The sequence below is a fragment of the Syngnathus leptorhynchus genome, chromosome 13 (assembly GCF_054491065.1).
Source record: "Syngnathus leptorhynchus isolate UIUO chromosome 13, UIUO_Slep, whole genome shotgun sequence".
In the NCBI taxonomy this organism is placed as follows: domain Eukaryota; kingdom Metazoa; phylum Chordata; class Actinopteri; order Syngnathiformes; family Syngnathidae; genus Syngnathus; species Syngnathus leptorhynchus.
In genome coordinates, this window is record NC_141207.1 from 6,664,917 (window position 1) to 6,691,940 (window position 27,024).

General features: G+C 43.1%; 7 protein-coding genes across 13 annotated transcripts; 2 read left to right on the forward strand and 5 right to left on the reverse strand.

Annotated features, from left to right (window-relative positions):
- Nucleotides 1–54: 54 nt before the first annotated feature.
- uap1 (UDP-N-acetylglucosamine pyrophosphorylase 1) lies at nt 55–6,970 on the reverse strand. 4 transcript variants are annotated; one of them, XM_085927217.1, is made up of 11 exons: nt 6,837–6,970; nt 5,683–5,985; nt 4,421–4,625; nt 3,994–4,169; nt 3,738–3,910; nt 2,398–2,591; nt 2,192–2,332; nt 1,822–2,010; nt 1,604–1,645; nt 769–835; nt 55–628 (listed from the first exon to the last, which is right to left on the reverse strand). In XM_085927217.1, exons 2-11 carry the CDS (start codon nt 5,966–5,968, stop codon nt 536–538), a joined length of 1,566 nt encoding a protein of 521 aa, XP_085783343.1. In that variant the 5' UTR covers nt 5,969–5,985; nt 6,837–6,970; the 3' UTR covers nt 55–535. The 4 variants fall into 4 exon arrangements, 2 of the variants coding, with proteins under 2 accessions (XP_085783343.1, XP_085783344.1); XR_015067849.1 differs by lacking the exon at nt 1,604–1,645 and adding an exon at nt 1,127–1,208 and having other exon boundaries at nt 566–628; XM_085927218.1 differs by lacking the exon at nt 1,604–1,645.
- A 252-nt stretch (nt 6,971–7,222) lies between these two features.
- Nucleotides 7,223–10,795, forward strand: ubxn6 (UBX domain protein 6). Its single transcript, XM_085927916.1, has 11 exons — nt 7,223–7,407; nt 7,734–7,894; nt 8,157–8,221; nt 8,335–8,457; nt 8,524–8,621; nt 8,696–8,771; nt 8,872–8,956; nt 9,046–9,265; nt 9,333–9,463; nt 9,551–9,699; nt 9,785–10,795. Exons 1-11 carry the CDS (start codon nt 7,325–7,327, stop codon nt 9,908–9,910), a joined length of 1,317 nt encoding a protein of 438 aa, XP_085784042.1. The 5' UTR covers nt 7,223–7,324; the 3' UTR covers nt 9,911–10,795.
- chaf1a (chromatin assembly factor 1, subunit A (p150)) lies at nt 10,020–16,977 on the reverse strand. The gene is made up of 16 exons (XM_085927915.1): nt 16,520–16,977; nt 15,616–15,660; nt 14,841–15,463; nt 14,506–14,568; nt 14,136–14,380; nt 13,971–14,052; nt 13,781–13,849; nt 13,490–13,707; nt 13,239–13,407; nt 13,050–13,130; nt 12,785–12,883; nt 12,466–12,715; nt 12,217–12,370; nt 11,748–12,060; nt 11,589–11,670; nt 10,020–11,425 (listed from the first exon to the last, which is right to left on the reverse strand). Exons 1-16 carry the CDS (start codon nt 16,581–16,583, stop codon nt 11,313–11,315), a joined length of 2,670 nt encoding a protein of 889 aa, XP_085784041.1. The 5' UTR covers nt 16,584–16,977; the 3' UTR covers nt 10,020–11,312.
- Nucleotides 16,978–17,143: 166 nt separating this feature from the next.
- On the forward strand, nt 17,144–20,069 carry scamp4 (secretory carrier membrane protein 4). Of its 3 annotated transcripts, none has more exons than XM_085927918.1 (8): nt 17,144–17,430; nt 17,561–17,643; nt 17,837–17,860; nt 18,034–18,162; nt 18,233–18,389; nt 18,537–18,638; nt 18,739–18,856; nt 18,983–20,069. In XM_085927918.1, exons 3-8 carry the CDS (start codon nt 17,854–17,856, stop codon nt 19,166–19,168), a joined length of 699 nt encoding a protein of 232 aa, XP_085784044.1. In that variant the 5' UTR covers nt 17,144–17,430; nt 17,561–17,643; nt 17,837–17,853; the 3' UTR covers nt 19,169–20,069. The 3 variants fall into 3 exon arrangements, with proteins under 3 accessions (XP_085784044.1, XP_085784043.1, XP_085784045.1); XM_085927919.1 differs by having other exon boundaries at nt 17,163–17,190; XM_085927917.1 differs by having other exon boundaries at nt 17,144–17,643.
- Nucleotides 19,763–22,230, reverse strand: LOC147047191 (uncharacterized). 2 transcript variants are annotated; one of them, XM_085927921.1, is made up of 4 exons: nt 22,122–22,230; nt 21,299–21,640; nt 20,646–20,762; nt 19,763–20,001 (listed from the first exon to the last, which is right to left on the reverse strand). In XM_085927921.1, the coding sequence occupies exons 1-4, from the start codon at nt 22,162–22,164 to the stop codon at nt 19,853–19,855; spliced, it is 651 nt and encodes a 216-aa protein (XP_085784047.1). In that variant the 5' UTR covers nt 22,165–22,230; the 3' UTR covers nt 19,763–19,852. The 2 variants fall into 2 exon arrangements, with proteins under 2 accessions (XP_085784047.1, XP_085784046.1); XM_085927920.1 differs by having other exon boundaries at nt 20,646–20,786.
- Nucleotides 22,231–22,572: 342 nt separating this feature from the next.
- Nucleotides 22,573–24,060, reverse strand: LOC147047192 (alpha-2-HS-glycoprotein-like). Its single transcript, XM_085928850.1, has 7 exons — nt 23,818–24,060; nt 23,587–23,697; nt 23,418–23,502; nt 23,188–23,357; nt 22,996–23,109; nt 22,827–22,907; nt 22,573–22,759 (listed from the first exon to the last, which is right to left on the reverse strand). The coding sequence occupies exons 1-7, from the start codon at nt 24,013–24,015 to the stop codon at nt 22,610–22,612; spliced, it is 909 nt and encodes a 302-aa protein (XP_085784976.1). The 5' UTR covers nt 24,016–24,060; the 3' UTR covers nt 22,573–22,609.
- A 1,314-nt stretch (nt 24,061–25,374) lies between these two features.
- Nucleotides 25,375–26,838, reverse strand: LOC147047193 (alpha-2-HS-glycoprotein-like). Its single transcript, XM_085928891.1, has 7 exons — nt 26,599–26,838; nt 26,374–26,484; nt 26,199–26,283; nt 25,959–26,128; nt 25,772–25,885; nt 25,621–25,701; nt 25,375–25,553 (listed from the first exon to the last, which is right to left on the reverse strand). Exons 1-7 carry the CDS (start codon nt 26,794–26,796, stop codon nt 25,398–25,400), a joined length of 915 nt encoding a protein of 304 aa, XP_085785017.1. The 5' UTR covers nt 26,797–26,838; the 3' UTR covers nt 25,375–25,397.
- Between the last annotated feature and the right edge of the window lie 186 nt (nt 26,839–27,024).

Below are 27,024 nucleotides of genomic sequence, written 5' to 3' on the forward strand. Positions count from 1 at the left end.
AAATTGATGTTCAACCATCAGTGAGCACCTAAAATAGTGGAAGGGAAAATGTAATGAAGTACAGACGGAAATTTTATTGCCGATGCCCATTCTTGATTTTGCCTCAATAGGTGTACGGCACCCAAAAAAAAAAAAAAATCTTTCAAATACTGTTTTTTCCTTCTTCTTTAATATGCATGACTTTGAGCTGAGTCAAGTTCCATCATTGATAATTAGAAGAAAAACTCCCACATCCTGCCCTGTATGATTCACAAACCAGATTATTCCAGTTCCAATGAGTTATAAAAATCACGATGTAAACTTGAGCAGATATGTAGAATATATAAAAATAAGTTTCATCATCAAAATAAATAGATGCACCAAACCCACAAGCGCTCCTCCCGAAGGACTGTCGTCATACTTCACTTCATCTCCTTGGTTTGTTCATCAAGTTGCTTGGTGGACATGCACTTTGACACTTGTTATTGCACAGTGATGACATCACAACTTCTCCTAGAGGAACCAAAAAGGGTTGGTGTCTTTGGATTGGTCCCACCTAAACGCCGTTCTTGACCAGCTCGTGGACGCCGCTCTCGTCGATGATGAGCGTGGGGTGGAAATCTCGACCCTTCACCAGCGCTTCCAGACCCTTTCGGGAACAACGTTGATTAGGACATTGCCTTTAAGTAGACTTGAACAAGGGGTTACTTCAGAATTTTCACTCCCAAAAAATGTCATTACATTTATTTTGAATGATTTTGCCCTCTATAAAAAAATACAAAGTCTTACCTCCCCCCCATAGGACACCAGCGGGGAGATTTCACATTTGATTGGCAGGTCCGTTCCGTCCTTTAGGCTGGATGGAGGGAAAAAACGAAATTAAAGGAAATTAAGCGTCACAAAATTGTAAAAATAAAAAATAAAAAGGCAGCAAATCATCGCCTCGCTTTAATTGGGTTATATTTTGAAAGTATTGATCATCAAAATGAAGAAGGGATAGAATTTGATGTCAGAAAAATGATGACGCCGGCGCTCGCATTCGTACCACCTGTGCAAGTGGCGGCCACGCCGCCATCATTTCATTTCTTTCAATACAAGGCGGGTGGAAAAAGACACAATCTCAGTAATTACATGTTAGCGGTCCCACCGAGCATGGTAGGATGATTGAAGAGTAAAAGAGAGCAGCCGGATGATTGAAGAGGCAGAATGATCACTTCAGAACATTTGGGCTGGAAAAGAATTGAGTTGAGATTAGCGTGCGATACATGCCGACGTCTTGCTCTCGATTTTGTGGCTGTTACCTTGATTTCAAAAAAAGCTAAGCAAGATTTGAAATGTTAAGTTCGCTGTACTTTGTTACCGAATACTTTCTTAGTACTTGAGCAGTACTAGTTTTGACTTTGAGACACCAAAATTATGTTCTACTCTAACTACCTCTGATATCGTTTCATCTCGAGTTGTTACTCCAAGCAAGACATCTTGGCACACGTGAGCAAAGTGGAGCGAACTGTACATGCTTGGAGAAATATGGTCCTTAAAGCAAACTAAAATCATCTGCATGCACTTGGTGGTGCCAGTGGAGGAGGGAGGGGCAGGGGGGGGCAGGTTTTGGGCAGGGAATTACTTTCTGATGCCATCATCTGTGACAGGGTCTGCTGCTCCAGCTCTGGAAACATTTGGCCGGGGAGAGGTGGGACAATGAATGTGAGGATAAACACAAACAACAACAAAATCCACAAACAAGGGATGCAAACAAGCAGCGCACACACACACACACACACACACACAGACACACACACACACACACACACACACACACACACACCTTGCAGCTGCGCTTACCTGGGTATGGCGGGCACGCGCGTGCCATTCTCGTCAATAAAATGGCCGCCGGCGTTCAACACCCAGCGGTGGTGGAGGGACATGAGGGCGTGTCTGGCGGAGGTGGGCGTGTCCTTCCCGTCTTGGCGATCGGCGTTCTTCAGCGGGGAGAACTCGTCTTCCCTCAGCACCTCGTACACCACAAACGTCCTGTTGAGAGACACGTGGTTACGATTACATCTTAGACATGATAAATACATTTGTATAAACTCTAAAGCGAACAGTTTTTCAAACACTACCATCACAACCGATGTTAAAGTACAGTAGCGTAGTAGGCCTAAATGTTCTCTTGTAATATTATGCAGCGTTTGAACATATGCAAATTGTTTACTTGGCAAACTGGAAGATGTCAAAGACAAATTTTTCCATTTTAATTCCATTGGGTTTGTCAGGGCTGACGAGTTGACCCTGCTCGTCCACAAACGGGATCTTCTTCTGGGCTATGTGGTGCTGAAGCTTTGGTTCATACTTCCTGATGGGAGAAAGCGACAATGAGATTCAATCGAGTTGAAGGCTAAACGGTCTCGGTGGGCTTACTGGACTATGTCTTTGAGGAAGGCGAAGCTAAAGAAGTGATTACAGATGTTGGCCGCGTTGAACATGAGGCGGCCGTCGGCGCTGCGCTTCTGGGCCGTCGTCAGGGTGATCTCGCTGTACTCCACCACTTGGTAGTGCCCGTCGGCCTTACAAACTACGCCGACGGCCTCCGTCGGGTTGCTTTTCTCCACCACCTGAGAACCAGATTTGCGATAAGAGTGGAGAACATCAAAAAAATCTTATATTTATTCCAGTTAAAAGATATATATTTATATAAAAACCACATGAGAGGCCTACTACTTCTACTACATGGAGTTAAAACTGCCACAAAAAGATCATATTTCCAGCAGTTTGCACTGAAAGTGGAGGAAAAAAAAAAGTCAGCCAGTGCTTAATGACAGAGTACTGATGAGGGGGTTGGTGAGCGGGCCGGGTCAACGCTCACCGGGATGCCATATAAACTCCAGAGGGAACTTTATGGAAACCCGACCGACCGAGAGAGCAGCTGGATGCGTGTTTGTAAGATACGTTATTACATTAGGTGACGTGGATGCTTGTGAAGACATGGAGGAAGCAAAAGAGGCACATGAAATCCAGATAGATAGGAGTAGTCCATAGATGAGTGTGAATACTTGTTTGTCTGTATTTTGCCTCTGACCAAGGTTACACCCCACCCGGAGGCTTATTTAGTCATTTGGGGGCCCAAGGTAAACCCACTTATGGGGCCCGGCACATCCGTGTAGTGCAAATATTTTGAATATTGAATCTTCGATTTCTTGAGATAACGTCCTTGAAATTATTTTTGAGTATCATCATCTAACAGTTTACTGCAGTTGATTGCTTCAGATATTAATCACTCACCTAAAAAAAAGCGAGCCAATAATGAGTCGCAATGGATTGGCATACATGAATAATGTTTCCAGGATTAAATCATATGATTCCATCACAGCTAATCTAGAATGTGACTGAACACATAAAACACTTTCTGGGCGTATAAACAATGTATTTATAGCAAAAAGTATAAAGAGACACCAAGGAAAACAAAAACAAAACCAGTTTAAATAATTATGTTAGTGGGCGTAAATAGGAGACAAACTGGGCTTTGTCGCCACCTGCTGGTGGATTGTGGAAGTTGCCATTATTCCACTATTATTTTTCCATTCGAGTTGACTAGTGTTAGTACTAAAGTTCAGGGTTTTCATATTCTACCTCACGCTAATAAAGTGTCCAAGGAGTGTAAATATGTCAAGAGCATGATATTAAAAAATAAAATCAACCAATGAATCTGGCAGCAGGGAAAAAAAAAAGAAAACAGGAAGAAAAACAAGTGCAAAACCGACCTTAGCGCCGCAGTCAGCATCCTTCTCCATACAGAAACCGACAAATGCTGGGTCAGCCACTTTGACCAGGATGTTATCCACACAGTACACATGTATGAACTCAACCCCCCTCCGCTGCATGTCATCCAAGATGCCCTGGTTCCCCAAGGCTCTGTATAGACCCCCGTTCCCATCTGAAACACAGGAAGCCATTTTGTTTTTATTCCTTTGCACAAAATCCACAAAAGCAGATGCTAAAGAAGTGGCAACAATTTACCAGGAGCCATGGACACCTTGGATTTACTCTCCAGAATAATCTTGCCGTCGTAGTCCATGGCTGGGAGCATGCCCTGCTGGAAAAAGATGACGTTGCTCTTGTCCAAGCCAAAGTAGTTAAGGCGTGAGAAGAAGTCTTTGGTAGAGTCCATGGTCCTGCCGCTGGTCATGATGTACCTGGATGCGAGAGCCACCAGGTGGCGTGAAAAAATAAATATTCCTAGATGTCCGTGACGACCTCTACTATGACATCAATGAGATTGTCTTTACACACGTGTCATTTTTATGACCTTAGTCATTCTTATTTTATCATGCCCTTGACTCCACAAGGAACTTCCTTGATTGTGTGATATGGCTACAACCCATTTCAATGATCTATTGACCAAAGCGAGGGCGGACGGTTAACGTCAGGTGAGCTTCCGCCTTACCAAGGAATGGTGCACTTCTTCTTGTGCTTTTCCTCACTCAAGCGCTGCAGCTTCAAAATGCCTTCGGCCTGGATTTGGAAGAGGGTCTTGTGGGACGGAAGCCCCACGTCGTACATCCCTTTGGGGTAGGAGACCCCGAGTCTGGTTCCCTGACCGCCGGCCAGAAGTAGGACGGCCACTTTACCCTGTGAGATGCATTCCAGGCCTGAAAGTGGAGGGCTGGGAGTTAATATTGATCATGTAACATCACAGATTAGACTGTTGAACATGATGATGACTTCATGTTTTGTAACACTATCTAATCTGTAAGAATGGTCATAGTACATTTATATTACTTTCATTAATAATTGAAATGGAATTGCAACAATAAATACATCATGCACTGCTGCATGACATTTTGGTTCACTGGGAATTTATGACTGAAGTGAGTTTCTTGGGCTGAATGTTGTGGCTTTTTTTTTAAACTCAAAATGACTCACACGGAAGAAAAGGCAAAAAAAATAAAGTAGTTCCAACAAAAGGTGGACTGACATTGATGATTTGATTTTTTTTTTTTTTTTTTTTTAATGGAGCTCCAGAGCTTTATGGATTCATAAAGTTTATGGCTGTTCTGTTTTATCTTACATAAATGGCTCCTACGTGACTTCAGTCTCAATGCTCCTAGTCTTGTAAAGAAAAACAATAACTTGGGGCGGACCTGCTAGACTTTGACTAACCACCCAAACTTAATTTTTTTGTCATTTTTCACGTCCTGAGTGTTGTTAGTCACCTAAATGTTGAACAGAGGCCCGACGTCAAATTCCTTGTTTGGCAAGCTCAAACATGGCGAATAAATAAAACTCTTGAATCTTGAAACTCACACACCGTATGCTAGAGAAAAGTGATCTCATCAACAAGGGTACAAAACATATTCTGTCTACGTCAAAGATGAAATCAAAACCAGATGACTACACTGCGACACCACAACCACCCTCCACCCTTGTGCTGTCATCTTCCTGTGTGACGTAAAACTTGACTGACCAAACTAGTTGCGCAATAAACATAATCAAAACAAGATGGCTTTTAGGGAGACGGTATAATTTTTCCTTTGCTTTCTGTGTTATCTTTACTATCCAGACTGTCATTGACTTGAAATAGAAAGTGCCACTTTTGACCCACATTTTACTTCTCTTAGCAACACAAAGAAAACTGACTCAAAAGTCAAACACGCCACTTGTGTTTGTTTTTGGTCAATCAACTTCCCCCAAAAAAATTTGGATTACCTTTTTCCTCCCAGCGTTTAACACTTCCCCTGTCCCTCGTCACACTCCCGAGCACATCCTGGGGGACCGGCTCCATGCGGCCGTCCATCTTCTCATTCTGGCTGCTGGATCCGGATGACTCCATGGCTCTCTTGAAAAAGACATTGATCTCCTGGAAGTCGATCCCCTGCAACTCCTGGTTTAAGGAGGCACGCTCATCAGGGTTTAGTTTGTCCCAGAAGCGGATCAGGTGAGATTGGCCGGCCTCAGTCAGCCTCTGGAGGAGTCCGCTGGCATTCGGGTCCATGGTCAGTAATGGCTTTGCTAAGAAATACAATGATACTGTTAATTTCTTTCATTCCGCCATACGATAAATTATTCACTTCTGATATCCATGAAGACTAAAGGGATACAACAGTAAATTATTAAATGGAAATGAATTGCACAATCTGGGGAGAAAATCTGTCTCATAATTAGTTTTTAAATCTTGTGGAAAGGTGGAGAAAAATGGAATAGTACAAGCGCATGTCTGATCTTTGCTAGTTAAGTAAGATAACACCCAAGTTCAAAAGAGGAACGAGTTGTTCATCAAATAAGAAGAGCTAGATCAAAACTGTGACCTTGATTTCCCTGAAAATAAAATGTATTATGATTGTTATACAAAAGAAAGATTAAAGCAATAGAAAGATAAGATGGTGATGACAAATTGTGCTTTGAGTAGTACAGTGACATTTCTAGTGTGTAGTTATAGCACGGATTGATTGATGGGTGGCACACCCTACGCGTCTATTTAAATCTTGAACTGAAAAGACAAAGTCAAACATTAAACCTGTGAAAGCAACCTGCCAGTCCACAAAACCATCATTCATCAACAATTTACAAAGCTATTAAGTTGACGGCACCATACGATCCCCGTAACAAAGACATCTTTTGGCCATGTTTCATATTTAACTTATGGTTAAGCTAAGGTAGCGGATACATAAGCAATGTAAATCATCATTTTAGTTTAGAACGTTATTCGGCGCTGCGGTCAAGTTTGGAGTAAAATGTGTCAATTGACAGTTGTATTTGGTCGCAGCAACGCACCATAGTCGAGTATCTAACATTTAGCGTTGTTAGCCGTAGTATAAGTCAACGAATCTAAGAAACATGCGTCAATTCTTATTCTAACTTACCTAGTAGGAGTGTCACACCTAAATCGAACGTTACACGCCACAATTGAGTCTTTCTTGTCCGGGTCCGAACGCCTCACAAACCCGGACACCACCTCTCGCTACGTCACGCCTGACGTGGCGGGCGGAGATACAATGCTGCCTTCAGATGAGCCTCGTAAATTGCATAACAAGTTTAAAAATAAAAATAAAAGCTACCGGGAAAGAACCGTGATAGTTCATTCCAAGGAGAGCTCTTGAAACACCCATGAATCGGGACCAAGAATGTTATAAAACCAGTTTTTTTTTTTTAAATACTTAAGTATTCTGTGGTTGCTTTATTTTTACTTTTAACTCTACCTCATGAGGGCAGCACTCGCAAAGACGTGAGCCGGAAGTAGTGGTATCAATGAAGCGTCTTGTAATACCACAGAAGAAGTCGATTTGTTGACATCCCAGTCCTATCTGACAGTCCCTACCGAGTGTCTGTCGTTCTCGCCTCCCTTAAAGAGATGAAGAAGCTTTTCGATGACTTCAAGAAGGACATCAAATTTAAATCGGCGGGCCAAGGGAAAAAGCTAACGGAAGATAGCAGGTAAAGGGCGGACCCCCTCCCCACACGCGTGAGCTAACCAAACGGCTAAAAACGTTAGCGCTGCGTCGTTTTACATGCGCCTTTATAACTGAATAGATCGGCGTTTGTTTACACTTTGTCTGCGCAACACACCTCATTTAATGTAGTTGTTGTCGTGAGTTGTTTAGCAACGTAGCACTCAGCAAGCGTCTAATTTCAGGGTGGCTAACGGTTAAGTCCCACACAATCTTATTAAGTCACGTGATCACCCCTTAACACCGCTTCTGATTCTTAACGAGATAAGGAAGCGTAAGCTTAGTAGACTCTTTCTGTATTATGTCACAAAGAAGTGCACCTGAGAGAGGGCATAGGAGCTCCAGTGGCACGCAGCATCACCGTGAAGCTCCCAGCGAGGGATCCCAACGAGCAGGAGCTGCAGCTCTGGCCAGGATTGAACAGCACCAGCGGCCGAAGGTCCACACCTCCCAGATTGCCATCAGGAACCAAGGTCAGACATATGTAGAGCACTGCCATCGACACAGATGTGGGGGAAAAAGAGTCACTACCCACTTTATTTTACACGAAGATGAGTCATAACATTTGTAAAAGTTAACAACTGATCAGTTGCTCTACATAGAATATTGCAATTGCCTGACTCAAGATAGAATCTTTTGTAAAACATTAAGAGACTGGAAGTATTAATGCGTGATGACCACGTGTTGTTATAAAAGTATGTCACGTAAAATTAAAAGTTTGTGCATATTTCACAGTGAAACGAGAGCTGGAGGCCGAAGCCGCCGCTGTGGCAGAAAGAGACAAGGCGACAACTGCGGAGGTACGTTGTGTTGTTGTGTCAACATTTCTGACTGAGAAAATAAAAACCAACTAACTTAAATATTTATGATACAATAACATGATTCATATTCAAGTTCTCCCCAACACCACCAGGGAACCGACATTGCCGTGAAAGAGCATCTCTCGGTGACTGGCGTGTATTTCACCTGCCCGCTAACAGGAGCCATCCTAACAAAGAGCCAACGGGATGCCTACATAAAGGAGGCCATTTTGATGGTATGCCTAAAAAAAGATTTGTGTGTGAAAGCCACCATGACGATTAATTCTGTTTGTTGGTATCAGCGGTTTGAGGAAGACGAAGTGGAAGCATCTGTCATGATGATTCACACGTTCAACAAAGACAAAGAGAAGGTGAAAGCAGCAGTGGACATCATAAGCAAGTAAGATGCCTGAAAATGTAACACACCTATTGGAGGAGAAAAACAGTTTCAACATTTTTCTCCTTCTTTTCCAGATACGTTGAAAATATTTGTAAGAATCCTTCAGAAGAGAAATACAGGAAGATTAAACTAAGCAACAAAGTCTTTCAGGTATGACTTGCCTGTTTAATTGAGTGGAATACTGCCACCTGTTGGCCCAAAGACTACATTACATGTGTTTTCTCTTCAGCCATGTTTGTTTTTGTTTTAGGAAAAAGTGCACTGTGTGGAAGGCACGAGAGAGTTCCTGCAGGCTCTTGGATTTACAAGCACAATAATTCCTGTCGATGGTCAAGGTAAATCGATCACCGAGCAAATACAAAACACAATTCTTGTATTAAAAAGTGAAATAGCTCTTCTCACACTTGTGCTTACCGGAGTTTAGAAGAAGAAGAGGAGTTCCTGGTGTTGCCCGAGCAGAGTTCCGACGCCCTGGAGCTGATGAAGGAGCGGCGGGATCGTTTGCAGCGCGGCGAGCCCGTCCGAGCGCAACTGGACCGGCAGGCTCAAGCCTTCCGACCGTCCAACAACGCAACCCGCTTTGAGCTGCCGTCTGAGTTCTACAACCTGAGCGCCGAAGAAATCAAGAGGGAGCAGCAGCTGAGGTTGAAATCTGCAATTTGGAAAGTCTTATTTCAGGATGAAGACTTTTTTAATTCATATGTGTGTTAGGAGTGACTTAGTGGAGAAGAACTCCATACTTCGTACCAAAGCCATGAGGGAGCGAGATGAGCAAAGGGAGAGGAGGAAGTACAACTACACTCTGCTCCGCATCCGGCTACCCGATGGAAACCTGCTCCAGGGTACGTACGTCACACAATAGGCACAGATGGAAGCTCAAGTCATAAAATTGAACCGGCAAGGTTTTAAAATCATACGTCTGACCTCAGGGACGTTCTACGCCTGGGATCGACTTCCCGCGCTCTTCAGCTTCGTGCGAGACTCCCTGGTGGACGGCTGGCAGCCCTTCGAGCTCATAGCTCCCGGCGGTCACAAGTTGCAAGAGTCCGAGGACGTGGCTCTGGTCGAGTGTAACCTGGTGAGTGGCACCAAGAGATGAGATGTAAACATGTAGCCTCAATCCAGAATTTGTCAATTATATTTATTATTTTTTTTTTTGAAAGGTGCCCACAGCTCTACTCACATTAGCCTGGGATGCAACCGTGCAGGCAGACATTGCGGCAGCAGGCGGGAAAAGCTCAGCCCTCCTCAAACCGGAATTGCTGGAGACCATTCGCAACTTGAGCTGAATCGAGCGAGTGAGCGCACGCCGAGTCCACGCCAACTTTCCCTACCTGGCATCGCCGGACGGGCACGAAAGCGCCCCTCAGCAACTGATCCGTTTACGCTCGTATTTAATACCGTTGTTGTTCATCGTCTAACAAGCGCTAACCTTTGCTCACGGCATCCAACAGACTAAAAGAGAAAGCCAGTCATGTTTCCATTTCAGCTTACTTGACAATTATTCAAACCGAACCATGGGGCTGCATGTGTCAATGAAGAAAAAAAACAAGGTCTGTGAATTGTTCTTGTTTGTATCAAACATCTACTAAATTTCGTGCAAAATCTAAAGGAAATCCCGATCACGCTTCAGTATTTGATTTAATCTTGGACTTCATCTTTTAACTTGATGATGCCTTTATTTAGTTTTTATGTACATGAACACAAACACTCTAGAGGGGAGTTGATACACTGTTTTTTTTGTCTTCCATCTTGCGGCGGACGAAGGTGACAACTACCTCACATTGCTCGTCTTTCTATCAAACACTAACGTAGATCTAGTGAGTCACGGGGCGATGTGGTTATTGTCACCTTAACGCTAATCAACTATTAAATGCCCACATTTCACATGTTCTACGGTTTTGAAAATGGGTGAGCGGTTTGTCAACCTGTTCTGCCTGAAATAAACAATTGCTTGCATCAGGACAGGATTTGTGAGCCTCATTGCTTTGGAACATTTTTAATGCTGACGTAAGATAATGTACATAACAGGAGCTGTTACCCAATTTCCCCCAAGATTTCTTTTTTTTTTTTTTCTTAGGTTTTCCTTCCCCTCTTGTCTGCCAAACAAGTGACAAGAGCATTTATCCTCTGGTAATATCCTGCATTTTTATTTTAGTAGACACTTGACTGTACAGTATTTGAGACATTTCAATTTTGAAAAATGAAAACATAATGCAACCATTTTATTTCTGTTTAATGATTTCTTATTCAAGTATGCCTCCAAAATGCATTTTTATTTTATTTTTTTATATAAAAAAAATTTCTTCACTGGATCTAACTGTACAAGTACAGGTCTAGCAGCTACTCCAGTGAGGTGTCCGGGGTTTGGAAAGAATCGGGAGTAAATGGCACAAGAGTAAACAAAAGGAGGAACCTTAAATCTGAACCTGACTTCTGGCAGTCTATATACATAACAACATTAGTACTCAATTTCTAAAATGTAAATAATGCTGTTTTTTTTGGACGCTTTTCATCGTGAGTGGTGCGCCACAACTGTCTGAAACTTGAAAACACACCACGCATGCCCAAGAGACCATGGCAATGCCGGCGTGAGCAGAATGCGCCATTTCACTTCCCTTACCATGCTCACGGACGGAGGAGGACAAAGACGACCAGAGCAAGGAAGCCGGAAAGCACCTCGCTTTCTGTTTAGGCTGTGGCTAGGGTCGGAGCAGCGCTGGCCACTGGGAGAGCGGCGGTGTCGGACGGGGTGACTTCCATCATGTCGCTTCCCTTCGTGAAGGAATTCTCTCTGGCTGGGCCTACGGAACATAACGGCCACGTTTGATTACCCAAATTGCACATTTCAATAGACTGATCAAAAACAAACACCTAAACTGCTGATTGTGATTAATAATAGGAATAAGCATGATCATTATTAGAGGTTTTTTTCTATAATTATCGACTTTTTTTTTTTGGGCTCACCACTTTGCACGCCAATCACGATGCAATCATCGTCATCGTCCTCTGCGTCAGCTTGAAAACCGTCAGTCTCCATTTCTTCTGTCTAACAGACATCACAACAGACAATGTGAGCGAAAAATGTTTTCATTTTTAAAAAAAAAAACTATTCAAATTAGTTACCTGTTCTCGGCCGTTACATCGCTTCATGAATTTGGTGATGGACATGCTGCCGGTGCTTTTCCTCTTGGAGGCCGCCAACGTGGCGGGAGGAGTCTGCGGCGTGTTGGGAGAGTTGCCCTCGGAGCCCGTGGCCGCCTCCTCGCGGGACTCTTCCCGTGCGCCGCTGGTCACGTAGGACCACTTGCCGGGCACCGGGAGCGCCTCCAGGCCAAAGCGGGACAGGACGTCCGCGTGTACGTACCAGCAGCAGCGTCGGTAGGTGGAGCGCTTCTCATAAACGGCATTGCTCTGGATTAAACGCTTCAATTGTGTTCTGAGGAGAAATGGGAATCATAAATACAATAGCCATCTGCTCAGGCTGAACAGAATATAAAATATATATATATATATATATCTATACTGGCTTTATGAAATGCCCAAAAAAAAATACAGATAATTGACAGACATCGTAAAGAGGCTATGGCTTTACCGAGTGGGCACATCCGCCGAGCTTTCTGGGCTGGACAGTTGAGGGGGCGGCGAGCTGGACGTGGTTTTGTGGCGACAATATTCCTGAAACTCTGTGATAATGACTTTACTGCTGTTCAGGTTGCCGTGAAGCAGCGGCAACAGCTGGGAAAGCACTGTTGAGAAAAAGTGGATCAAAGTAGTACAGGTTAAGTTGGTACCAACAAAAAAAAACAACCCGCTAAGTCAACAAAATACCCGTCACACTTACACTGTGCTTTTCTGTTGCACTTTTCAGCCTGCTCCTTTGGGCTGGGGCTCATATCAGCTTTGGGTAATGGTTCAATGAGGCACACGGCGTATGATTGGAGAAGATCCGAGAAGAGCCCGTCGCCCTCCCAGAGGCAGCCCCTCACCACCGGCTGGAGCACCTTCATTTTGTTCTTGGTGGACATCAACTCTTCCCATTCCCTGGCTTTCAGCCTCTGCTGCAGTTTCTGCTTTTCCAGGTCACCGCCATCCTGCAGAGGATCATGCCTGTTAGGTCAGCGAGCTAAAAAAAAAAAAAATCCAACTGATGACCATCATACCACTTCTTCAAGTGCGCCCTCGTCGTCCGAGAGATAGCCGTGAGGAACAAAGAACCCGTCGTTGTCGTCGTCATCCTCACCTCCCTCATCCTCGTCCTCCTGAAAAGGGTAACCAATTCAAATATAACAAATCGTAACACAAATCACAATTTAAGAAGGTTTCCAAGGAACTGTTTAATTAGTAACACAAGCTAGCCAGCGATGCAGAGAGAATCCGGATTTGAGCAATGGAATCTGGCATCAACTCATTTGTCCGCTAGCTCACCCCTTCGCTGTGTGAGAGGGATTCCCCGGGTTCCTCTTCCTCCCACTCTTCATCGCTATCCACCTCATAGTCCAACAAATCCTGCCGTTCAAAGGGAACGCGACCGTATGAATGAGCTCGCTACAATCACAAAAGCTTTTGACTCGCTCGCAGTGTTGTGTGGCACTTGAAAGCGCAATGTAGTCTTACCGTGTCTTTCCTGAGGGGGCAGCGTGGTGAGATGTGCAAACTCTTCTTCCGCCAGGTGCCCCAATAAGCTGGGCGGTGGTTCTCACGAAACAGCAGCAGTTTCATCGGTCCGTACAGTTTGCGGTCCGGCACGCCTTCTGGTTTGGGCCCATCGATGGCTATGCTATCGCTGAGAACGCCAAATAGTTCAATCGATGTTAAATACTTTCTCAAAGCCTGCAAAAAGGAACAGTAGCATTCAAATATCTCACCTCTCAGGGATGGCCACTCTAGGTCTGGTAGGGGCAGAGCGTCGAGGTTTCTGGTTGATCCAGTCCTTCAGTGAACACGCTCTGTCACTAGGGTGCAACAAATATCGGTCCAGTTCCTCCAAGGCAGACTCCTCGCATTGTACCCGGCACAACGGCGCCATGCACATGTTGTACTTGATCTCGAAGGGCGCAAACTTCCCACAAGCCACAGCGAGAGTCTGACAAGGTTAGGCAGATTCATGAGATCTCCACAACCATTGGGTGACATATTCACGGGGAAGCTCAACTCACCTTTGGAGCCTGCGGGGTTTTGGGTTTCTGGAAAAACCTTGTGATCTCGGCCTTCTCTGCTTTGAGACGCTGAAAAAGTCAAAGTAAAAAATAAAATAAAAAAAAGAGAGTAAACAAAGTCAGTTTTTGATAAAAGGAAGGAGACAAAATTTTCTGTCGAGAGAAATGCGCTTTCGACATATGAACTCACATCTTTCTCTTCTTTCACCCGCTTCTCCTCTTCCTTCATCCGCTTCTCCTCCTCTTTCTTGCGTTTCTCCTCAAGCTTGGCCCTGTGGTAGAAATGTGTTAAAAACACTGAGCTGAAAAAAACAAACAAAAAAAGATGCTGAAACCTTGCAGCAGCGTGACTCACTCCAGCTTGGATTTGCGCTGCTCCTCCTTGGCTTTTAGCTTCTCTGCTTTTTCCCGCTCCTCCTTCTCCTTTTTCTCCCGCTTCTCTCGCTCCTCCTTTTCCTTCTTCTCTCGTTTTTCCCTTTCGCGCTCCTCCTTCCGCTTGCGGCTCTCTTCCCTCTTTTTCTCCTTGGCTGACTTGGCCTCCTCCTTTTGCCGCGCTTTCTCCTGGCGCAGCCGAAGTAGCTCTTCTTGCTCTTGAGGACTCTGAAAGGGGGTGTCAAACAAGAACCTTGATTTTTCTTTACAGTAACGGCTAAATAATGTCACACCATCTAAGAACATAGAATTCTTTTAAGAAAGAAAAAAAATAAGATCCCAGCTTCATTCACCTTTAGCGAGCGTCTTTTTATCTTCTTGCTATCAACAGGGATTTTAGGAGTGCTTGTTAGTTCCTAGAAGGGGAAAAAAATCAAGTTGATTTAATTTGACAGAAAGGTGCAAATTTTATCTCTCTGGTCAAAACTCAAGACGATGGAACATTTCATTTTTTATGTTGCTGGCCAGTCAGTTCGCACGTCATCACTCGAACTGCAAACCTAAAATGAATTATATGCAAAGAACAATCAAGGGGAAAATTCATCCATCCATTGCCAGCTGCTCTTTACCGAACAAAGAGCCTTTCTAGGAAAAGGTGTGAGAGGCACGCAATCATGCGAGCACATACTGTAGTAGGGGTCTTGGAGGGTGTGTGCTCGTCTTTTTTAGTCCTCTCCGGCGTGGAATTATCTGACAAGTTTGATAGAGTTGACTTGTTGCCAACACTGGACACGTTTCCTGATGCATTCTGCTCTTCCGGCTCGCTGTCGGTGTCTTGCGTCGTATCCAGCGGTGCGACCCCATCCTCCTCGACCTCCTCGGCCGCCACCACTATATCGTCGTCTTTATTTTCCGGGTTTTCATTGCAGTCTGACGTGTGCGTGTCAGCAGTGCAATCAACGCATGTGGATTCCTCGCAAGACAGGCTCGTGTCCCTGCTGCTTTGTCTGTCTTTTAACGTGCGACGAGGGGTGACGAAAGGATCTTGACACTTGACGGGAGAAGGGCCGTCGTCGGTCAGATCGATAATGTTCTCGTCTGAGGCTGAAGGGCGCCTTTTGCTGAGGAAGCAATCGAGGGGCCCACAGCCATTAACCAAGGGGGGTCTACTGGACGGGGGGAGAGGGGAGGACTCTATGTCATTCTCTCTGTCAGAAACTCCTGTTTCAGGGAAAATATGTGCACAGGGGCGCTTCGGCGATGCCTTGTTTTCTTTTGGTTCCGGGTTCAGGCGCTTGAAAGGGAGGCGAGCTGCGTGCAACAAAAACAAAACAGTCGAGTTACTGGAAATGGTTATTATGAATATGGTAAGGACATATAGAAAATTGAGTTTTGAATTGCTTGCGTACAAATGGGTCTGTGGAGTGGGTGCCCACTTATCAAGTGATTTTGTCCATATTTACCTTGTACCAGTTTCTTGTTGGCCTTGGTGGGTTTACAATCCATAGCTAAAAAGACACAGAAAGAAAAATAACATGGAAAATAAATATACAAAGTGTTAAATGTGAATACAGGGAATAATAAACATGGGGGATGTTATTTGCACCAGGTCTTGGTTTAAAAAAAAATAGTGTTCAGTGGAACTTGACCTTTCATGGCAGGTGTTGCAATACTTCTGACGTTCATTTACATGAATAATGGTGCCCAATTGGTAACAAATGGTTTTGTTATTGATTTGTTCTCCCGCCACCCAGTGGTGCAATGACAACGATGAACCGACAAACTGTTGACTCTACGAAGCCGAAAAGAAAGCTGCGTTGCATCAAGAATTCTTCAAAACAAAAACAAATAACGATTTACAGAATAAAAGAATTGAGCCAAATGCATGGTGAATTAGATCATCGAATCCAATGAAGATTCGGTTAGCTTAGCAAAACTAGCCTAAGAAGGCCAACCGGACAGCGGCGGCTCCAGCTGTATTATTCCGTGCTCGAACACCTTTAAACAGCGAGGGGCCTGCCGGTGATAGGTTGCCGGTACGGGAAGGGTGAGACCCGTTGTAAACGGTGACATGAACTGACTCAGACAGTTGAACCAACGTAAACCAAATTACGTCTTGTATCGTTTAACGTCAACGTTTGGCTGGTCGTTTGGTCTCACCGACAACTTTTGATTCACCGCGTAAAGGCGACGAAAGTTAGCATTTTTGCGAGGCCAAAGGCGAAACTGCCAAGCGAGTTTACATATTTGTAAGTTACACATAAACTGTGTGCCACCTTATAAAAGGGAAAAGGGAAAAAAAAAAAAAAAAACGACATTTACATCATTATATATATACACATCAACTTGCTAGTGACATTAGCATACCTCGTCTACGGGGTGTTGAAGCTGCCAAGTGTCCCTCCGCTGATGGTGCCTCCGCCGCCAACATCCTTGTACCGTCTGTTCTAACTTCGGGAGGACCTTCTCCGCTGGATGAAGTTTCGGCCCCGGTCGAATGGGGGATCTTGACCCTTTATCGCTGGATAGCTGACATGTATTACTCGTCTATCCCCCAGAACCAGTGCTCACTTCGGCTCCTCCGCAGCTTCCCCGCTGCCTGCCTCGCGCTCCTAGTCAGAATTGGCGGGAGTATGTTGCCTGCGTCAGAAAGAACATCTGATTGGTCAGGCGGAGAACATTGGGCGTAAACCGGTGCGTTTGTTGTGTTTGACTACACTGCGCGTCTATAAACCGCCCACCTTTTGTAAAATATTAAAATTGAAATTATTATTTCTACGATTACTACCTGTCAGTACTAACCATCGTTTTAAGTGTTTTTGACTATTACTAGCGCATTTTTGAGTGAATAATTACTAATGCCCACTACGGGAACACTGTTTTAAATTAACTAACGCTCCCTGATTATATGCCTCACACTCTTGCATTGCGCGTTCCGATTGGCTACCAAGTTGAGTAAGCTGCATTCATGATAACTCAGAAATAGGAATTTAGAGATGTCTGAATTAAATGACAGTCTGCAGAAAGATCTCATAATGGTGCCACTTATTTTGCAAGTATCTTTTAAACTTTCCACTCTTTGTGGCGACAAAGAGCTGAGAGAATACTGAAACAGGACAAAACAGAAAGAAGAAAGCGAGCACATTGCATAAAATGTCAATTATTTACTCAACTATAAAATCGGGAGATAAGCAAGGGAAATGACATTCTTTTACTGTTTGGAAGACACTGTGAAAATAGAAGTGCTTTTGTTTTAAACGCGACTCGGCATTGGAGTTGTGAGTCATGCGATTCTCGTTTTCTAGTCACACGTCCACCGTGGGAACTGTAGTTTTATTTTAATTTATTGGCCGTTAAGTACATTGAATTTGACTGATTCAGAACTACAAACGTGTCTCTGTCGCGCAGCCGCAGTCGTGAGTTTAACGGGTGGGTCCCGGATCCCCCCCCATATGCGATGCCGATCACCCCACAGACGTTGACGTGAGAAGGTAAAGGCTCTCCTGCAAACGTTCATGAACCAAAAACAAAAACAAAAAGCTTTCTGAATCATTCATGCACACTCGACTTTAACATTTTGAGATCTAAACAACATATGCAAACCGGGTCAAAGTTTTAAGCCTGTCATATGGATAATGATTACAGTACATGAACCTTACCTCTATTTCCACTTTATCTTTATAGGTGGACATTTGGAGAACATGACAGGTTTGTGACTTGAAATCCTTTTTGTCAGTATCTATGAGACAAAATGTCAAACTTGAAGACCAAGGGTAAAAGCTTGCCCGAATGGTTCAAAACCAGCCATTAAAATGGTCATTGAATTAGAGGCAATTATGTAATATGATTGGATGACAACTTTAAAATGCTTTCTCTTGCAGAACAAGCAAACAATTTTCCTCCCTTGCCTAAATTCCTAAAAGTGAAGCCATGTTTTTATCAAAATATCACGGAGGAAATTCCCGCCCAACATCAGCAGCTCGTACGCCGAATCTTCATACTTTGGATGAGTGAGTAATGTTGTTTTATGAAAGTTTATTTCCTGTTCTCGGTCAAATCAAATGCTGTCATCCGCTGCAGTTTATTCGGTGACGCTGTGCTTGAACGTGATCGGATGCATCGCCTTGTGGGCTGCTGGGGGTTCCGGTTCTAACTTTGGCCTCTCACTACTCTGGCTCATTCTCTTCAGTCCTGCCAGTTATGCTTGCTGGTTTAGACCCATCTATAAAGCTCTCAGGTCCGTTACCATCTGTTGTCTTTTAGACTTGGAAATGACAGCAGCAGAACAAGAAGACTTTTTCTGGTTCCTACAATTCATTCCAAAAACAAAAACAAATCTAAAGCATCTCATGTTTGTTTTCTGTCTCTTTAATGATGGCAACAGAGCGGATAGCTCCTTCAACTTCATGGCCTTCTTCTTCATCTTCTTCCTTCAGCTGGTGATAGCTGTCATTCAATGTTTGGGTCTCCTTAACTGGGGTGTTTGGTGAGTTGGAACGAGGTCAAACGCATTCTTATGGATATATCGGGCATCGAGTTTGATGTACTAACTATACTAATCCTTCTCATCACCTGACACAACATAGTGGATGGTTTATCACCATCACAGTTTTTCATTACAACATAGCCGCAGGCTCAGTGATGCTTCTCACCACGCTTCTCTTCACACTGGTGACCGTCTTAATGGCCCTGGTGCTCATTAAGGTGAGAGGTCGCACGCATGGGACTTGATTGACTTGGAACCTTTTTCAAAATCAAGATTTCACACGTTACTAACCAACTCGGGCACATACAAACACAAAACGACCTTTCACCCTTCTTCTTGGACAGGTACACAAACTGTACCGTGGCAGTGGGGGTAGCGTGACGCGTGCTCGAGAAGAATGGGGTGATGGCACTTGGAAGAGCGCGGCAACGAGAGGCGGTTTCAGCACCGTTGACCAGAATGCTCAAGGTCCCAGCTTGCCCGAGTACCCCGCATCAGTGCCCAGTTATGTGGACAACCGCAACTGGTAATAGCCCGGAAACACTCCTCTCACCAGTAGAGGTCAAAACTTTGTATTTCAAATCCACCTCATAAATTTTAGATGAATGACAGTATTTTCTTTTGTATTTTTGTAATACACTACTGTAAACCCCTATGAAGAAAAAAAAAAAGAACATCTATTTTGTTGTAACTTTTGTGTGTCATCTACTGATAGTGACATTTGCTTTCTGAAAATGAGCCATGTATTTTGCATGTGATGGATTTTCACTTGTACTAATTTCGTGAACAATGCTGCATGACACCTTGGCTGCGATTGAACTTGTTTTGCCGTCTATGCATTGACTTTTGCTAATTCCAAATGTGCTTTACATTTTTTTTTGTACAGCTCCTGCAGACTTTTATTTCACAAAGTGGCCTCTGGTGTAATTTGAGCTTTATTTTCAGTACAATCTATTTTTTTTTTATATGTACGCATGTTACACGAGCAATATATTCAATGTGTGTGCAAGATTATGAATTTTTGCTAAAAAAAAAAAAACTTTAAACAACATGGAAATCAACAACATGTAACAAAGGTAACATTCCGTGTGTAAAGGACACGGAAATAGGAGAGGGGAGGTCAACTAAGAATAAAAATACATGATCACATTGGAGTCACAATTTTGTATTCAGTATAAATAACATATTGGAAAGAAACATGGCATTTGTGGGTTCTATTTGGGCCTCTGTTTTCTGCTGCGGTCCTTGTCCCTGGCAGGACTTGGCGTGCGAGCCATCTGGCTGCTGGGGGCCACCCTGAGCTGGTCCACAAGAGCAGAAGGTTGCGGGGAGTGATGTGTGTTCACGTAGATTGCATGTGCTTCTAAAAAAAATATGAACGACAAAAGCAGTCATGAGCTCGCCAGTGGAATCATAGCTTCAATGTGTTAAGACACTTTTAAGCATATTTAATAAAAAAAAAAAAAAGCCATCTTGCTTGACTTTACCAAAAGTCTGTTTCCTTCAACAAAGAGGTTGATTTTTTTAAAATTGTGCTGTAGATCTGATCTTCATCCTCAGAACTGTTTCTACTGACATTTGTGTCTCAGAAGCAAGCCGTGTGGTTGCAGCAGCGTGTTGTGGAAAGGAAACAAACACCTCGTGTGGTCCCCTTCTCAAAGTTCTTAGATGAGTTATCGAGGTCACACGGGAGAGAACATACCACTCTTCTTGTGTCCGATACACATTTCTGTCTATAATGTTCAACCACAACTGCCACAATCTCACTCATCTTGTGTTTTGTCAAGATTTAGGAGAAGCTACTATAGAAGAACCTAAAGAGTCAAGTCAGAGATTATTTCTCTAAGTACAAATTTCAAAGTGCTTATCACTATTCCCGTTTTTCTGATATTTGGGTATAGCCAAAATGGCGTCGTGTCACTCCTTCTGTCCGAGAAGTTTTATTTATTTTTATTTATTTAACTTTAAAGGCTCCAAAGGACACGGCACTCGAAATGATGAGGTTACCTTTATGTCGTTGACGTCGTCGGATCTGGTCCACACAGAGAATCAACAGGGCCACTATAATGAGGCCAAGTACTCCAACGGTAATCCACAACCACCATTTATTGAGCAGGGAAACATCTGCGGAAGGCACAGAAACACCCTCTGCAAGAAATACATTGCTCTTCTGAAGTACTTTGTGCTCACATCAATGCGTGATGGATTAGTTTTGTGTTATGACGTGAGATTTTTCTCATGTCAAATACGTGGCTCAACAAAAAGTTGAAGTGAAGAAAAAAAAAAAGGGGGGGTGACAGGATTCTGACTTTTTTTTCTCAGAATTCACTTTAAAGTCAGAATTCTGAGAATAAAGTCAGAATTGTCACTTTAAAGTCAGTGACTTAGTGAATTTAAAGTGAGAATTCCCGCTTTCTGACTTTAAAGTGGGAATTCTGAGAATAAAGTCAGAATTCTGACTTGAAAGTCAGAAAGTGGGAATTCCCACTTTAAAATTAAAATTCTGACTTTATTCTCAGAATTCTGACTTTAAACTTTAAAGTGAAACTCACTTTAAGTGGAAAAAAAATGTCAGAATCCTGTCACCCCCTCTTTTTTTTCTTCACTGGCCCGAATCCTCTTCCACACATAGACAAACAAAAGAAGCGGGAAATACTTACCAACATACACTTCCGTCCCAGTACTGTTCATAATGATCAAATTTGGAATATCCACATGGATGCGACAAAAATACCATCCGCTGTGTCGCTCACTGATGTTGGATAAAGTATGGCTGAGCACCATGTTTTTGTCCCCACTTTTTTTGGACTCTGAGCAAGAGAGTTCCTTAGCTTGGTCCAACAAAGACCCAGCTTGATTAAAATACCAGCAAATCCGGAATCTTTCTGATGCCCCTCTCTTTAGTCGGTAGCACAAAGTCAGCGAAGAACCAACGAGAACGTCCACTCTTCCTCGAGTTTCATTTAAAAAAGCAGAACAATTGGCCGCTGCTGCAACACAAACTGCAATGATAAAGAAAAAAAAGTTTCATTTTGCAGAACATTTTTAGAAGTTCAAACAGTGGACCAGTGATATCTTTTCGTTTGACTTGATTCTTTCAAATTCAGCTATTTTTTTTTTTTTTTTAGGGTTTTTTAGTTTTTATACGAGTTTTCTATGCTTTGTTCCTTTACTTTTCATTAGGTTTAGATTTTAAATAAGAGTTGAGATGGAAGTACACTTCATATCCTGTGTTGACGATATAAAAGTCAAACTAGCTATTCAACAGGAAAGATGTGATTTTTCATATTGAACAGTTTGAGTTTTGAGTTTGTCAAAACCGGGAGATATTTACAGAAAGAGCATCCTAACAAGCGTAAAGAACCTCAAACCTCAGAACTATGTGGCAGATGTGCTAACCACAATTCTATCACATGCTCTTTAAATTTTCTACAATATTTTCCAATGCTAATTTTTGTTAATCTTGGCTGTTTTTTTACTTACCAGTGAGTAGCACCAATGCTGGTGGCTTCAGAGACATTTTCATTTTCTTCTCATCCTGTCTGCAGGTACAAACTACCCAAAAGAGTTATGCAGAATTGTGGAGTGGGTGTTTAGTCCCCCCCCCCCCCTCTCTCTCTCACTAGTTTCAGAGACTTTGAGGTTACAGCAGTGTGGCATACAAAACTTTTACAGATGCAAGCATACATGTTTCAAAACAGACAGCTGTGAATTTTGACTTAACTTGAAAGCTGGCATTGGTACACAGTGTACCAAATAAGACTAGCCATTCTAAATTTAAGACTATATTGCTAATTGGTATAAGGCACATCAATATTTGAGACATTTTGCATCCCAAGTTGCCATTTCACAAAGAAATCATTGCGATTATGTCCCCAAAAATTATTGAACAGATTCAGTAACAGCGTACTGTCAAGGAAGAAAAGCTAAATGATGACATTCAAGGTAAGGTACTTTTTATTACACTCAAGTTAATGTAGCACTAGCGGGAAGGGACAAATGTGGTGGAGGGACGGTTCAGGATTCTTCAGCCGGTCCTTGCAAATCCAAGCTTCTGGACTATGGTGGAACAACGGCCTGCACACAGGTTCTGGCACACCAGTCGGGTGGGGGGTGGGATTCTGTTGAGAAGAACAATGAGGTGTTCTGCTTCTACAAGTTGATGTAGCGCTTTGGTTGTTAGCTTACTTTTGGTCGATAAAGTTCACACTGAAGTTCTCCCAGTTGTTCTTGGCTGTTGTAATAATCCGCTTTGCAAAAGGCATGAATCTGCAGGTGACAAAAATCACATATGTGCTTTTTTTTTTTTTTTTTTAAAGTTAATCTTAAACAGCAATTAGCGTAAATACCAACTCACAGCTATAGCAGGACAGCGAGGTGTGCAGGGAGCAAATGTTTGGGCCAACCTAGGACACATGGTCTCCACCAGAGCAAACTCCAGCGAGGTAATATAGCCAATATTGTGTACATTCTGCAACAAGGTCAAAAAGTAGCGTGAAGGACATGCAACGTAGGAAGAAGAAAGTCAATCTTTAAAAGCATTTCTCACCGCTGATGTGACATGTGCCACTTCCAGCAGGGTGAAGTAATTCTGGTGTCGGTTGTCTCTGTTGAACTTCAGCACAGCGTCATTAACTGCCTTTAGAGCAGTTGGGTGATCCAGAGGCAGCAAGTGAGGGCAATCGGGACAAATTGTTGACAACTCCTCATTGGTAGGCTCTATAAATGTTGACAGGATGAGAATTTTATTTCAAACTCAGAAAAAAAAAAGTTTGTTACCTGGTCTGGTGATGCATTCGTATTTGATGACTTTGGCCACACCCCACATGACCCAAAATTCAATGCTGCAGGTAGCCACTGCTCCCTTTAACGAAAAATAAAAATCACACTTAGTAAGTCATCTTCATCAGCAGCTACTGTTTTTTTCCCCACCAAAATGAATATTTACCTGTTCGAGATAGCCCCGAAGCTCGCATTTCTCAACAGGTTTGGGGTTGGTGAAGTGACATTTGGTCTCCACCAGCTTCACATTGACATTAATGTAGCAACCTCCTGAAACCTGGACAGAGGAACAATATACACATGGAAATTAAAGAAAAAAAAAAAAAAAGCTACGACAGCATCTTTGTAACACTCATATTTTTCCACAAATTCCAAGAATCCAATCAACTAGTCTTACCTGTTGATATTCGCTGCCCTGGATCTCCTGAAGCCTGAACTTGAAGCCATGCATTTGCCCCAAATCGATTCGTTGGACACCGAGAGTCGCTGCCGCCGCCAAACTCTGCTTACTGCAGGTGACTGACGTTGCCGCTGCGAGGACTCCATGAAGAGCTCCAGAACACCACAGCAAAACTACAAATAAGTGCAGCACCATGACACCGCTGAAAAAACCTGAGAAGGGTGAATGACAATCAGGTCCTGACCTGCACAGCCTTTAACCAGGTTGAGGAGCTCCGACGACCAATCCAAAAAGACCTGACAACTGAGTTTAATTAGTGGTGGGCGTGTTAACAAGCGGTCATGTGATTGTGGCTCGTTTACAGCCAAAAAAAAAAAAGTTTCTGATTTTTTTTTTTTGTATTTAAAACACAATAAATCAAAATTAGAAGTTCCAAAAACTTTTTTGCAAGTGAATTTAATTCCATTCTTGGAAACATCTGGATAATGGATATTGTTAAGGTGTAGTTGTAGTTTCAAGTATTGTTAAGCCACAAGTTTATTAAATTGTGTTCATGGACATTTTTGCATTTTTGGAGGTTGTAACTTCCCTCTTACCTGCACATTGTTAGTGTTGCAGCCCATTGTAAAGTTTTGGATGTTTTTTCAGTGTTTGTAAATGACTGTCCCCACTCCCCCCACCCCTCCCCGGCTAGGGAGGTGGTTAGGTGACACCCGAGCTGACGACGGCTATCTAGATTCTCGTGGACCAATTCAGGATGAGGGAACTGCAGCGGAATACCCTCCTAGAGGACACTGCCAGGACAATCGAAGGCACCTCCGACAGCTCTTCGCTTTGGCCTGGACATCCACTTTTTGATTTCCATATTATGTATTTTATGTGCCCTCTTTGCATCCATTGCAGCCTGGTGATCCTGAAAGGAGGATCCTTCCATCTGTGGTCCCTTCTCAAGGTTTCTCATTTTTCCCCTGGTAGGGGTTTTTGAGTTTTTCCTTGCCCTTTTGGGAGCCCAAGATCAGGGGATGCTTTGAGAATAATTGTCAATTGATTGTCTATGTGAAGCCCTTTGAGACTGCTTGTGATTTAGGGCTATACAAATAAACTTGACTGTTTTGTGAATGTGGAAAATGTTTAGTTAAGGGTAAGTTGTCAAGGAAATCAGAGTGAAAGATGTCCATTGTACTACACGATCTCACCAAGTCTTAGACTGATTACTTGCTTTTATTCCACAAAATTATCCCCACACACATACTGCCCCAGATGTCAAACAAAACCAAATTAAAGGCCTGTTATCAATTTAACTACATTGACATTTTACTAGATAGAAGGGTATGTTTCATGGGTTAAATGTGCCAAGGACACTTCTGACAAACAAAAAAAACAACAACTTGATAATCAAAATTTATGAAAATTATCGGAGCTAGCTAAATGCAGTTTCAATAACAGAATCATTGAACTTATGTCACTAAAATGATTAGATTTAGTAACTAAACACAATTGAGTTAGCATACGGTCAAGGATGATAGCTGCAACTTAAATTCAGAACACAGACAATCAAGGTAAGATATTTCTCTTTATTACACAAGCTTAGACAGAGCTAGTGGGAAGGGACAAATGTGGTGGATGGACGGTTCAGGATTCTTCAGCCGCTCCTTGCAAATCCAAGCCTCTGGAGTATTGTGGAACAGTTTGCTCACAGGCTTTGGCATGCCAGATTGAGGGAGAGTAGGCTTCTGTGGAGAAGAACATTGAGGTTCTCTGCTTGTACAAATTGATGTGGCACTTTGGTTGAGAGCTTACTTTGGGTAGATACACTTCACACTCAAGTTCTTCCAGTTCTCGTTGGCGGACATTATAGGTGACTTTGCAAAAGGCATGAGTCTGCAGGTGAGAGGCACAAAAATACATATTTGCACTTTGAAGTTGATCTTTAACAGCAATACCAACTCACAGCCACATCAGGACAACGAGGTGTGCACGGAGCAAAACTCTGGGCCCCCCTAGGACAATTGGTCTCAACCAGTGCAAACTGGACAAAGGTTTTGGTCCCAAATCCCAGGATATACTGCAACAAGGACAAAAATGGCATGAAGGACATCCGGCATGCAACATAGAAAGCAGAAAATACTTCTTCTCACCGCTGATGTGACATGATCCACTTCCATTAGCATAAAGTCATTCTGGTATCGGTTCTCTTGGTTGAACTTGATCACAGCTTCACTAACTGCCTGTAGTGCAATTGGGTCATCCAGAGGCCGCAATTCAGCGCAGTCGGGACAATTATTGAGCAAGTCTTCATTGGTAAGCTCTGTAAATGATGACAGTATGCAAAAAAAATTTAAGTTTGCAAATTCTGGACAAATGAGTTTAGTAGTCACCTAGTTTGGTGGTGCATTTGTATTTAACGACTCTGGCCACACTCCATAGGAGCCAAAATTTAATGCTGCAGGTGGCCACTGCTCCCTTTGAAAATAAAAAAAAAAAACACAATCACACTTAGTAAGTCAGCTACATAAAGTAGCTATCATCTTTTCCATCAAAATGAATATTTACCATATCCCACTTTTCCCAAAGCTCGCAGTTCTCAACAGGTTTGGGGTTGGTGAAGTGACAAATGGTCTGCACCAGCTTCACATTGACATCAATGTAGCAACCTCCTGAAACCTGAATAGAGGAACAATACACATTGCAATTAAAGAAAACCAAAATGCTATGACAGCACCTTTGTAGCATTCATATTTTTCCACAAATTCCAAGAATCCAATCAACTAGTCTTACCTCTTGATATTTGCTGGCCTGGATTTCCTGAAGCCTGAACTTGAAGCCATGCATTTGCCTCGAATTGATTCGTTGGACACCGAGAGCCACTACAGCCGCCACGCTCTCGTTGCCGCAGGTGACTGAAGTTGCCGCTGCGAGGAATCCATGAAGATGTCCAGAACACCACAGCAAAACTATAAATAAATGCAGCACCATGATGCCAATGAAAAACCTGAGCAAGAACCTGTCAGATCAGTACAGAACCTGCACAGACTTTAACCAGGCTGAGGAGCTCCGACGACCAATCACAAAAGGCCTGACATCTGAATCTAATTAATGGTGGGCGTGCTTACAAGCGGTCATGTGGTTCTGGCTCGTAAACGCTCAGTTGATGTGATTGAGGCAAAACCATGTGACCGATGGAATCAACCAATCATTATACCC

Coding starts and splice junctions, on each gene's coding strand:
- uap1 (XM_085927217.1), bottom strand. CDS start 5,968: ATGGACCCGAATGCCAGCGGACTCCTCCAGAGGCTGACTGAGGCCGGC. Junction 3,911..3,993: donor CAAGGTGTCCATGGCTCCTG/GTAAATTGTTGC, acceptor CCTGTGTTTCAG/ATGGGAACGGGGGTCTATAC. Junction 1,646..1,821: donor CGCGTGCCCGCCATACCCAG/GTAAGCGCAGCT, acceptor AAATGTTTCCAG/AGCTGGAGCAGCAGACCCTG.
- ubxn6 (XM_085927916.1), top strand. CDS start 7,325: ATGAAGAAGCTTTTCGATGACTTCAAGAAGGACATCAAATTTAAATCG. Junction 9,266..9,332: donor AAGAGGGAGCAGCAGCTGAG/GTTGAAATCTGC, acceptor TATGTGTGTTAG/GAGTGACTTAGTGGAGAAGA. Junction 9,700..9,784: donor CTCTGGTCGAGTGTAACCTG/GTGAGTGGCACC, acceptor TTTTTTTGAAAG/GTGCCCACAGCTCTACTCAC.
- chaf1a (XM_085927915.1), bottom strand. CDS start 16,583: ATGTTGGCGGCGGAGGCACCATCAGCGGAGGGACACTTGGCAGCTTCA. Junction 13,408..13,489: donor AGAGTGGCCATCCCTGAGAG/GTGAGATATTTG, acceptor TGGCGTTCTCAG/CGATAGCATAGCCATCGATG. Junction 12,061..12,216: donor TCGGCGGATGTGCCCACTCG/GTAAAGCCATAG, acceptor ATTTCTCCTCAG/AACACAATTGAAGCGTTTAA.
- scamp4 (XM_085927917.1), top strand. Junction 18,163..18,232: donor AATCTTCATACTTTGGATGA/GTGAGTAATGTT, acceptor CATCCGCTGCAG/TTTATTCGGTGACGCTGTGC. Junction 18,857..18,982: donor TGGCCCTGGTGCTCATTAAG/GTGAGAGGTCGC, acceptor CTTCTTGGACAG/GTACACAAACTGTACCGTGG.
- LOC147047191 (XM_085927920.1), bottom strand. CDS start 22,164: ATGAAAATGTCTCTGAAGCCACCAGCATTGGTGCTACTCACTG. Junction 21,641..22,121: donor AGCATTGGTGCTACTCACTG/GTAAGTAAAAAA, acceptor TTATCATTGCAG/TTTGTGTTGCAGCAGCGGCC. Junction 20,787..21,298: donor TGGGACGGAAGTGTATGTTG/GTAAGTATTTCC, acceptor TATTTCTTGCAG/AGGGTGTTTCTGTGCCTTCC.
- LOC147047192 (XM_085928850.1), bottom strand. CDS start 24,015: ATGGTGCTGCACTTATTTGTAGTTTTGCTGTGGTGTTCTGGAGCTCTT. Junction 23,698..23,817: donor AGGGCAGCGAATATCAACAG/GTAAGACTAGTT, acceptor TCCTCTGTCCAG/GTTTCAGGAGGTTGCTACAT. Junction 23,503..23,586: donor TTCGGGGCTATCTCGAACAG/GTAAATATTCAT, acceptor TTTTCGTTAAAG/GGAGCAGTGGCTACCTGCAG.
- LOC147047193 (XM_085928891.1), bottom strand. CDS start 26,796: ATGGTGCTGCATTTATTTATAGTTTTGCTGTGGTGTTCTGGACATCTT. Junction 26,485..26,598: donor AGGCCAGCAAATATCAAGAG/GTAAGACTAGTT, acceptor TCCTCTATTCAG/GTTTCAGGAGGTTGCTACAT. Junction 26,284..26,373: donor TTTGGGAAAAGTGGGATATG/GTAAATATTCAT, acceptor TTATTTTCAAAG/GGAGCAGTGGCCACCTGCAG.